This window comes from Poeciliopsis prolifica, unplaced genomic scaffold (genome assembly GCF_027474105.1).
Source record: "Poeciliopsis prolifica strain line A6 unplaced genomic scaffold, Auburn_PproV2 SCAFFOLD010, whole genome shotgun sequence".
NCBI classification, from domain to species: Eukaryota; Metazoa; Chordata; class Actinopteri; order Cyprinodontiformes; family Poeciliidae; genus Poeciliopsis; species Poeciliopsis prolifica.
The window spans coordinates 7,732,501-7,743,690 of NW_026562385.1; the positions used below are offsets into that span (position 1 = coordinate 7,732,501).

At 37.9% G+C, this 11,190-nt stretch overlaps 1 protein-coding gene across 2 annotated transcripts in view; it reads left to right on the top strand.

Moving 5' to 3' along the window:
- The window catches only part of grin2aa (glutamate receptor, ionotropic, N-methyl D-aspartate 2A, a), a 151,157-nt gene extending 145,109 nt beyond the window's left edge, over positions 1-6,048 (top strand). For both annotated transcript variants that reach the window (XM_055035359.1, XM_055035358.1), the window contains one exon: positions 1-6,048. This exon is cut by the window's left edge and continues 611 nt beyond it. In XM_055035359.1, coding sequence (XP_054891334.1) covers positions 1-1,354 — 1,354 coding nt within the window. In that variant the 3' untranslated portion in view covers positions 1,355-6,048.
- The last annotated feature ends 5,142 nt before the right edge of the window (positions 6,049-11,190 follow it).

The window sequence follows — 11,190 nt, forward strand, 5'->3', positions numbered from 1 at the left end:
CCCAGAAAACAACAAGCACCTGAAACCCAAGGACAACTTAAAAAAAAGATCCGTGACGTCAAAATACCCTAGGGATTGCAGTGAGGTGGAGCTGTCCTACTTAAAAACTAAGCAGGTCAGCGGTGGAACCAACCAAAGTGGGAGAGGAGGAGGAGGAGAGAAAATCTACACCATTGATTCAGACCGGGAAATGAGCCTCCATTCAGATCCCATTCTCTACCGTGAGAGTCATGGTCTTGGAACAGATGATTTGGATTACCCTGAAATTTACTCTGACCACAGTGATAACTATAGAAAGTGTGAGCAGCCAATCATTCATCTGAACTCCTCACCTATGCATCACACGGACTCAGATCTTCTGCCAGACTCTGCTTACTCTAAACACTACAACCTAAAAGAGAAAAATATCTCCCTGTCCCCTCATGAATCCATTGACCGCTACAAACAGACGCACTGCCGATCCTGCCTGTCCAAAGTACCCTCTAGCTACCAACAAGGAGGGCCTTACGTATCTACAGGATCGGCCACAGCATCTGGGACGCGATCTCCATACAATCGATGTGATGCATGCCTTCACACAGCCAATTTGTATGATATTAGTGAGGACCAGCTTCTTGGTGATCCCTTGGTTAGCCCCACCATGCATCACCAAGAGGAGCAGCAGCCAGACGAAATGTTTGGTCTATACTGGCCACAGACAGATGGGCCACATGTCCAAAAAAGAAACCGCTTGAGGCTAAGTCGTCAGCACTCCTTTGACAACATCATGCTCGAAAAGCCAAAGGATGTAGACCTGGGCCGACCAGCACGCAGCGTCAGCCTTAAGGAGAAGGATCGCTTCTTGGACTCAGCATCTGACTCCCACTATGCCAATCTCTTTGGGATGCGCCCTTACTCCGGCAGACTCTTTGGCACTGGGTCTAAATCAATGCTGTTTAACAATAACCTTGAGGAAAGCAAGAGAAGCAAGTCCCTGTACCCAACCCATGGCTCAGAAAACCCTTTCCTCAGTCATTCATTGAGGGATGATACCAGCAGCAGACTGGTCCATGGGCGTAGCTCCTCTGACATTTACAAACAGCTGGCAGTAGGTTCTCCTTCACTGGCCCTAGGAGCAGCTCCCATCAAAACACGCAATGATGCGAACAATCTTCGCTCTTCTGTTAAATCCACCTCTTCATACTGCTCAAGGGATGGGCGGATAGCTAATGACGTGTATAATAAAGAGCATGTGATGCCTTACTCAGCCAATAAGACTAGTGCATACCCAGCCTCAAGGGGTGTCCTAAACTCAGCCCAGTTCAGCAATAGACGGGTGTATAAGAAAATTCCCAGTCTGGAGTCAGATGTTTAGTTCATATAAGAAATGTTTTCTCTCCCTCTAACTCCTCTCTGGGTTTGTATTATAATTTATCAACTATGTTATCCACTAAGGGATGTCATAGCCACCTGACCATTTTTCTTCTCTTTGACATTGTGCTCAAAAAAGAACTTCTGGCCCACTTGGGACTAATTGTATTGCTCTTACTCTCTTTGCAGATGACATCACCATATTTGCCCATTGTCTCCCATGTACCAATCAGTTTAATATTTGATCAGCACTCTGCTGTACGGTTTTAAAATGGACGAAGAGAACATAATAGTGCCATTTCTGGGATTGGTGTATTAGGTTTCTTTATCAAAGAATTCCTACTTTGGTATTAGAAGAAGAGTGTATTATGTGCTAGTAATGTGCAGGCATTGATGGTGGTAGTGATTTTTAAAAAAATTTTTTTAAGGAGGATTAAGAAACAGTGGAAAAGGAGATCATGCTTATAATGACCTCCTTCTTACCATTTTTCTTTTCCACCTTCACTACGAGCTCACTTTGTGAATGTGCCTGACAGGGAAATCAAATGGGTGAACTAGACTTATAGGCATTCTGGGAATGGATAGGTGGAATAGTGAGCTCGTCCAATGGTCTGCTACATGTTGCGCTAACAAGTGTACCTATGACAACACCTGAGAGTGAAGGAGAACACAAAGAGGATAAAAAAGTGAGCAAATCAGTGCAATCAAGTGGCTGTTTTTGTCAGTTACTGGTTGAACATTTAAAGAGTGGTTTTCTACTTTTAAAAACCTTGTCAGCAACACAATAGTGATGAGAACAATGTAGGAATAATGTTTACAAACTGAAAGAAGGCAGACTGAGAAAGTGATTTGTATAGAGAAAAGACTAAGAATGGAAACTCCAGGTAGCAGAGGGGCATTTCATTCTTGGCACTGCACATATAAAATGATTGCAAAGTCTTACTTTTTTATTCTATTCAGCTATAAAAATTAAAAATCTATGTAGAATTTTAGTGTTTGCTTATTTGGTAGCACAATAGAAATTAGTTTAAAAAGAAACTCTCTCCCACATTTGCATTTGAAAAAAAAAGGCATACCTTACTAAACAAAAAAAATCATCAGGAGTACTAGGTTATTTTGCATGTGTTTATTTATTTGTTTTTTCCTTCAAGACAAGAGGAAATGCACACAAATACTCAGTCAGACACATATTTATCATGTTTCTGAAAAGGGCAACGTTAGAGGTGCTGGATGGATATAGTACAACACAAACTTTGATCTGTGATCTTTAAACATAATAAACCTGTAAAGATAATTGTGGAAGAGAATAAAGATTATATAACAGAGAGGGGAAAGACGACATCTGTGTCCGCCATCACCTCTTCTGTGGTGAGCACAGGAATAATTTTGTCTTTTGACAACTCTGCCACTGAAAAACAGGGTATTTAGCTAAAAAAAAAGAAAAAAAACGCTCTGATGATCCCTTTCTTCTTCCTTTCCTTCATTTAGATGTCATAAATGGTGTGATCGACAATAACTCACATTTATTATTTTAGATTGAAGTCCAGTTCATTCTCAGTTGAACTAGGTATTGACAGTCTATTAGTATTTAAAGGGCATATATCATCACTTTTAAAATGATTCATTGTTATTCGTTTTCAGCCATGTATGTCATGATAGTTCCATTCATTTCCATGACAAATAGAGCAATATGCAAAAATATTGTGAAAGACAAAATGTTGGTCAAAAGAGTAATGAAAACATGTTTGGGATTCTGAACTCAGAAGTATTGATACCAAAGTTTACAGCTGAAATTTTGGGTTGAGTTTTTTCCTGACTTCAAAGGAAGTCAGGAAAATGTTTTCTGAGAGAACTAGATTACAGAGCTAACAAATGGGGGTTTTAAAAGTACTCTGCTAATCCATTCTACTTGTAATTCAACATAGGGAGAAAAAAATGTCCAGAGTTGTAATAAATCTAATTTAAAAAAATAACACTGGCAGCGTTCAGATGGATTTAAAAGTTTTTTTTTTCTCCATGTAAAGAGTCAATAGTTTACTCTGAAAGTTTTTACACAAGAGTTAGATAAAAGTCAGGATGTTACTCCAAACATGCCATCTGTATAACCCTCAAACTCTAGAAGTTATCCAATAGTAGTTTAGCCTTAAATGTCATTTGATGTTAATGTTGCTAAGGTGGTGGATTGGAGGGAGGTAAATAAACTGATATACATTTAGGTTACAACTACTGTCAAATGCTCCCGCATTCATTTGGCTCAGTCAGGTAAAAAAACAACAACAACAATTAGTTGAATATGAAAATAAGACGCGTAACAGAGTACTGATGAAAAAGCAAAAACCACTGTAAAAGAAAGCATGTTCTTGCATAAAAACTTTTATACTCATCAACAAGAGCTATGGCTGCCTTAGTGGTTTGAATGAATTTTTTCCTAACTCTAGCATTTAAATATGTTCTCTTGTCTCAGGTTTGGGGTGTGCCTTCCCTTGAATGGAGATTTTAATTGTTTCATAAACTTCAGACAAAAATGTTTACAACATGATATTAATGGCAAAAATGCTCACTCCATCATTATTATGTTTTGCCAAAGAGTTCAAACACACTATTTGACATTTTTTGATAAGTAACCAGAGTGGAGTTTATAGATTGAAGTTGTTTTTTGGACACAGTTTGTCCTGTTGATACATTATCATATGGTACTTCTTTTAGCTGTCAAACACATTCTCAATTAGGTACTGCCAATTTAATAAATTAGCCAAACTAAGCATAATTGGGCATAGCTGAGACCACTAACTGGTGGGAATATACTTCCCATATCCATCCATTGTCTTTATCTGTTTATCCTTGCATGGTTGCAGGGGGCGGGTCAGCAATTATTGGGCTAGAAGAATGGTACACCAGGTAGCCAGTGAGTCACAGGCCAACACAGGACAAACCATAATGCATGCACACATTTCCAAACCTGAGCTTACTAGTTAACCTAGGATTTGTGTTTTTGGACAGTGGGAAAAGGTGTGAGTATCCAGGAGAACATGCAGGTCCTGCTAGGCGACAGTGCTACCAGCTGTACCACCGGAAGGCCACTCCCATGTTATATGTTGAACATGCATCAAAACTAGTGCTATACAAATACCACCTGATGCATGATTGAAAAGACATTTTGGTGATTCAAATGTCCTTTTAAAATTATTACGATATTTTAGGCTTCATAGGCTATTCTAGATTTTCTGGCTCCCAAATATGATTATATTTGCCCTTTAAACACTGTAGTCTTAAATCAGACTGTTCTCACATTGTGAGTAATCCAGATCACTTGAGGAAGAAGAGTTTTTATTGTTTGGGTGGGTTGTGGGTTGCGGCTACTGGATCCAAGGAGGCTCCACTGTTTTATACTCATCCATCACATATCCATCTGTTGGGATTTAGTGTTATCTGTGCATGGCAGATCTTGGGCAAGCTTGAAATGATAACCAAAACATTTTTCTTTTGAGGTGGGGTGGGATTAATCTGATTGTTTATTTACATGTTTTGATATTTGCATAAAGAGACATACGTGTATATATTTCCATGTTCACTCGTGCCAAACTTTTTGTAGCAGAAAGCTGTACAAATTGCACACTTTAGAAAAAAGACAAGTCATGAAATCACCTTTGTTAACTGATTTGTTTGATTGATTGGATCCACTAAGCCAAATTGTATCAAATAAAAATACCTCAGGATGATTCTGTGCATTTTGGAGGAGCAGTAGCAACAGAACAAAATGTGCCACAAGTTTTTGTAAAAAATATATAAAATATATTATAAAAAAAAAAAAAAAAAAACATAAACATGCTACAATTTATGGTGGCCACAACACAGAATGAAACTTTTCTCCTGTTTACTATACCAGTCCAAGGTCTTCCAGTTTAGCTCTGTGTTGGAGCTCATGCAACCTGAGAGAGAAAAGGAGGAAGAGGAGGGGAAGAAAGGGAAGGTGGTAGGGAGCTTAGATGTTCTCAGCTCTTTTTCTCTTTTTTTTTTTTTTTGCCAAACTGAGCACCCTTCACAGAATGAATTCTGAAAAGCTATCCTCATATGGAATAATGGGATTGTCCCTCCTCTCTCTACTTGACTGCATAAGCCACTGTGTTTCAGCTGAAGCTCCATCTTTGCTATTTTTAACAACCTCTGTCATATCACTGTTTTTGAGATACTACAGTGAACCTCTCCTTGCTCCCAAAACAGCGTATCCCTGATGTTGACTCAACCCCCTCCCCCTTTGTCCCCTTTTTTGCATTTATCTGCATATTTATTACAGTTATTATCATATTTATCTCCACATGCTGCCTGTGTGAGCTGTCAAGTGAACAATATGCACATGGAAAATATCAACGCACCATTTTGTTTCATGGACTCACAACACTTTGTTGAGTTTGTTCAACTTTTGCAGAACCATCATGTAAGCTGATGCCGACTTATTTTCGAACATGCACCCAAACAACCCGCCCTTGTGATGACAACCCTGCTCTTTTTAAAAGACAAAAAATGTATTTTAATTACATTTAATGATAACTAATGAGGTGATGGCATGCAACCCCAAGATGTAATAAGTTTATGTTTTTACGTTTCTCTTTTTTGTTCATTCTGTTTGTTTATTTTGGTTATGATGTTATGATCACTAATGCGTTGTAACCAGATGTGAGTATATACATATTTGAGAGAAAAAAAAAAGTATATATATATATATATATATATATATATATATATATATATATATATATATATATATATATATATATATATATATATATATATATATATATATATATATCTCTGTGTTTAACACAATGAAGATGCTGCTGTTTTGAGGAAGAAGGCAAGGAACTGACCCCTCTCTGCGGCCCTCCCCCGTACTGGCGGACTGGTTGTTATCAGGCCATGTTTTGTCCAGTGATGTAACAAGTTGCATGGGTGGGTGGGGGGCAGGAGGTTGGGGGTTCAGGCTTGGGATGGTGGGACATCCTCGCTCGTTCTCTTAAGGCGGGTGAGAAATACTGTATCACCAGCTCTGCTTCTCTCTTAAGTCTCCTTCAAGTGTGTCAGGACTTCAACTCTAAAGAAGAAGAAGAAGGAAAAAAGCAACCCTCAACTTTGAGTCTGCTATCCCTCCAAAGATACAAGACCTCTTTCTTTATTGTTTGCTGTAAGAATAGAGCTTTTTTTTTCTAAAAAAAAATAACAAAAAACAAAAAGACAAGAAAAAACTGATACTTCCTCAAAGACTTTTAAGGAACTATTTTGAATATATTTAGAAATTATACTTGTAAAAATCGCTTGTAAATTCATACTGAAATACATCATCATGGAGAATTATAAAGAGTAAAAACAATATTTTTTTGTGTGGATTTCACAAGAGCTCTTCTGTACAGTGGCACTGTTTATCTCTCTTTCTATCTCTCCTTTTCTCTTTCTCTCTCTATAGAGCAACTAGAATAAAATTTCACCATTCACAAGGCTTGCCATCTTGTCAGGATCTCCTGTGACAACAGGTTTTCCTTCCTTTATGTAAAAACAATTTCTTCTGCTTAAGTTAAGTGACTATTTAGGTGGAAATGAGAGAAAGTGTTTGATTCTTTTCTTACTTGATTTTTTTAAACTAAATATGTGGTTAGGAGTCTTACAGTATCTTGCAAAACTATCCTCGAACCCTTTAAAAGCATTTTCTCACATTCAAAAGACAAACTTAAATGTATTTTCGTAGGATTTTGTGGTAGACCAACACGCAGTAGTGCATAACTGAGAGGTTAAAGGAAAATAACACAATTAAAATGGCTTCAGTCTGCATGCATGAATAAAATTAAAACCAATCAACCATCTTTGAAAAAACAATTACTAAAATGAATCCACTTGGCTTTATTTTATACTTTAAATAAGGATACAGCTATTCTGCAAAGGCCTTAGATATTTTTTAAATAATAGCAAAGAACAGACAACATCATGAAAACCAAGGATCATACTAGCCAGTTCAGAGATAAAGTTCTGGAGAAATTTAGAGCAGGATTAGATAAAAATCAATATTCCAAAAAAAATATATATCTACAGCTTGTAAAAAAAGCTGTAGATATATACACTTTCTTCTGGTAGCTCTGGAGAAGCTACAAACATCCATGAAAAGAAATCCAAAAGTGCTATTTAAAGCCTGCTACAAGTCATGTAAGGAATACAGCAAACATGTGGAAGTAGGTGCTCTCCTCACATTCTGCCATTAACCTTTCTGAGGCTACATGCACAATTCTACTTGTGGCAGAAATGTAGAACTGGCGTTTCACTCAGAAATCATTACCCACCTCCCAGAACATGAGCATTAGCAACATCGTGCCGTGGTGAGGAATGCTTTCTGAGCAGGGAAAAGGAAAGCTGGTCAAAGTTCATCAAAGATGGATTGCACAAGCATCAGAACAATTCTGGAGCATAACCTACCAGTTCTATGTTCTAGAGAGCCAATCGAGCCAGCACAATACTGAGACAGTCAAAACTCAACTGGAATGATTTAGGTCAGGACTGGTCAAGTTTTGTCCTAAAGTGCTAATTTATGCACCATTTAGAGATGGCCCCACATGAGTGACAGTCATTTGATCCAGGTATGTAAATCTAGGAAAACATCTGAAATGGGCAGGGCAATTAATGTTGAGGACTTGAATCAGCCACCTCCAGATTATGTCAAACCATGGTGAAGTCAAATCCAGATCCAAATCCAATTGAAAATCTTTGGCAATGAAAGGTCGTGGAGAGGCACTATACAAACCATCTGCAATCCACATCACAGTTATGCTTTATCTTGTTGGGATATACCATAACAAACAGGAAACTAAATGATTTTAATATTGAAAAAATTAAAGGGCAAGAATACTTTTTGCAAGGCACCGTAGATTTCTACTAAGAAAACATTAATTTGGAAATCTGAGGTTTTTATGAGCAGTGCTTTTGTTTGTTTCCAATAAAAGTCCACTTATCTAGACTTATGATTCCTGGTTGATCTGTAATATCTGAATCACAATTGATCTTGTCTGCTAGTAGATTTTGCATCTCTGAGTCCCCCCCTCCCCCCGTCCTGTTTTTGTGACACAATCAATGTGTCACAAAAACACATATACCTGGAGTCATATAGCCATATAAAACACACAGAGGCTTCATCATAATTTAGAGACAATGTGTCAATTGTCTTTAATGTAGTCTATCAGTGACAACTCGTTAACTGCATCACACATATGTTGTGTGTGATGCTTGTAAAAACAACAACAAAAATACATCCTATTTTATAATAAAACAACCCAAACTAGGAATATCTGGAAAGCAGTCAATATTCCAAGATATTTCTTTTCAGTGATCCTTTTCAATATTATTGAGTTTGAGCTCATGTTGTTGCAAGGAAATGCATAGAAATTTCATTTTAACGCAACCATGTTAACTACAGAACCTGGAGAGATTAAACACTTCATTTAGCCATAAAAGATTAAGGCCTAAAATAGTGTTGTAATGGTAATTATTTAATTGCTGGTGAAATGGGCATAAATGTAGGAAATCATTAAATGTATATTTGTCTCTAATGATTGCAGCACTTTATTAACCAAAACTTAAAAACCTGCAAAGTAGTTTCTTTAAAAAAATTAAAAAAAAAAAAACTAAGATGAATTTGTTTTCACGGAATGGTCAGAATGTTCACATCCATCCATCCATTTATCCATTCATGTATTTTCTCCCATTTTATCCGGGGTCTGGTCGCGGCGTTCCCAAGGCGTTCCCAGGACAGCCGAGAAACATCGTCCCACCAGCATGTCCTCACCGGGAAGGCATCCAGGAGGCATCCTGATCAGACGCCTGAGCCACTTCAACTGGCTCTTCTCGATGCGAAGGAGCAGCGGCTCTACTCTGAGTCCCTCCTGGATGACTGAGCTTCTCACCCTAACTCTAAGGGAAAGCCCAGGCACCTTACGGAGAAAACCCATTTCGACCGCTTGTATCGATGATCTCATTCTTTCGGTCATGACCCAAATCTCATCACCATAGACGAGGGCAGGAACGTAAATCGACCGGTAAATCGAGAGCTTCGCTTTTTGCCCATTGTTGACCCCCAGCCCCTGACCCCGAGAAGGCACGCTACCCGTTTCCGGCTCAAGATCATGGCTTCGGATTCAGAGGCATTGATCCTCACCCCGGCCGTTTCACACTCGGTTGCAAACCACTCCAGCAAGAACTGCAGATCACGACCTGATGACGCCAATAGGATCATATCATTCGCACAAAGCAGAGATGCGATCTAAGCCACCAAAACGGATCCCCCCAACACCTTGGCTGCACCATAAAATTCTGTCCATGAAAGTAATAAACAGAATTGGCGACAAAGGGCAGCCCTGGCGGAGTCAAACTCTCACCCGGAACGAGCCCGACTTACTGCTGGCAATGCAATGTTCACACTGTTTCACATTTTGCCATTTTGTAACAAAAAGTACTTTTTTATGAAAAAATTACACAGTCTAACTATCAAGTAATGTCTGAAGTATGCATGATACTTTTAATAATTCTAAATAGTCGTTACAGGATATCACTAGCCTGTGTCATAACCAGGTCTCTTTGATGACTGTCTCACTTTATTGCTTTTCTTTTTTTATATAGTAACAGATCCATTCCTGATCATCTATCCCCAAATAAGCAGGTAGCTATTAATCAAATGAAACTTAATTAATTAAAAGTATTAAACTCCAAATTAAAATTTTATTTTAGATGTACATGTATTTTATGCATTCAAATAACCAACTACGTATTTGCACCGCTCCCTGTTTTGCATGCTATAAAATCATTAGGAAGGTTTTTAGCGTTTCCATTCTGCTTTTTCATTTTGGCTTAGCTTTATGACACAGTGTAATGTGCTGCAGAGAACATCCACCTTGAAACTGAAATCCTTAAAAAGGATGGTTAAAAACACGCTTCATACATAACAAGCCGGAACCAATCCTATCAACTTGCAGAGGCTGGCTTGTGAGAGCTGGAACAAGCAAGGTCTATCATTAGCAACACATGATTAGCTGCTTAATAATGTAGCCATGTTGAAATTCACATTATGCCTTTTGTCTTTCTACTCTCACATAGGATAACACATAAAATACCAGCTCTCTGTCCTATAAACTAGTTATTACTTATTAACTATGGATCCCTGTTAATTTTCTTTACCATTTTGATCTTGATCTAATTGTTTGTTTGTTTATTTGTGTTTTTGTTTGTTTTTAAGTCAACCTCTTTATCATGCTGGTAATGTTAGTCATCTTGCCAGCATGATTAAAATAAAATTTTGAATGTCATTATTGTTGAATCAACCAATTTACATCATCGCTCATTTCTCAGACACACAATTGGTTTTCATTAATTGGATTTTTCTTAGCAGCAGTTCTGTTCATTTAAAAGTTGACTTGAATAGAAATTGATTCATCTACTTAGAACCCAGAAGACACTGACTTAAGTCTTTAGATGAAAGTGGATGAAATCTATGCCATGTGCGAAAAGGTCCACATTTGCGTAATGGAAAAAAAAAATATATTTTTAAATTTGATCACGTCTGTTCTGCTCGTTTTCGTCAGCCAAAACATTAGCCATTGATATGGCAACAGACTGACGGAAAAAATTGCTTCAGATGAATAAAATTCACTCCTGTTCTGTGCAGCATTCATCTCGATTCCCGACTGAGAACAATTGCCACAATCTCCAGAATAAATTCTGTTTTGCCTCTGCAGTCTGCAGGCAAGATACTCACTGCACACATATATATTCCCCACAAACCCACTTATCAATGGCTTTTTATATTTTCTAATA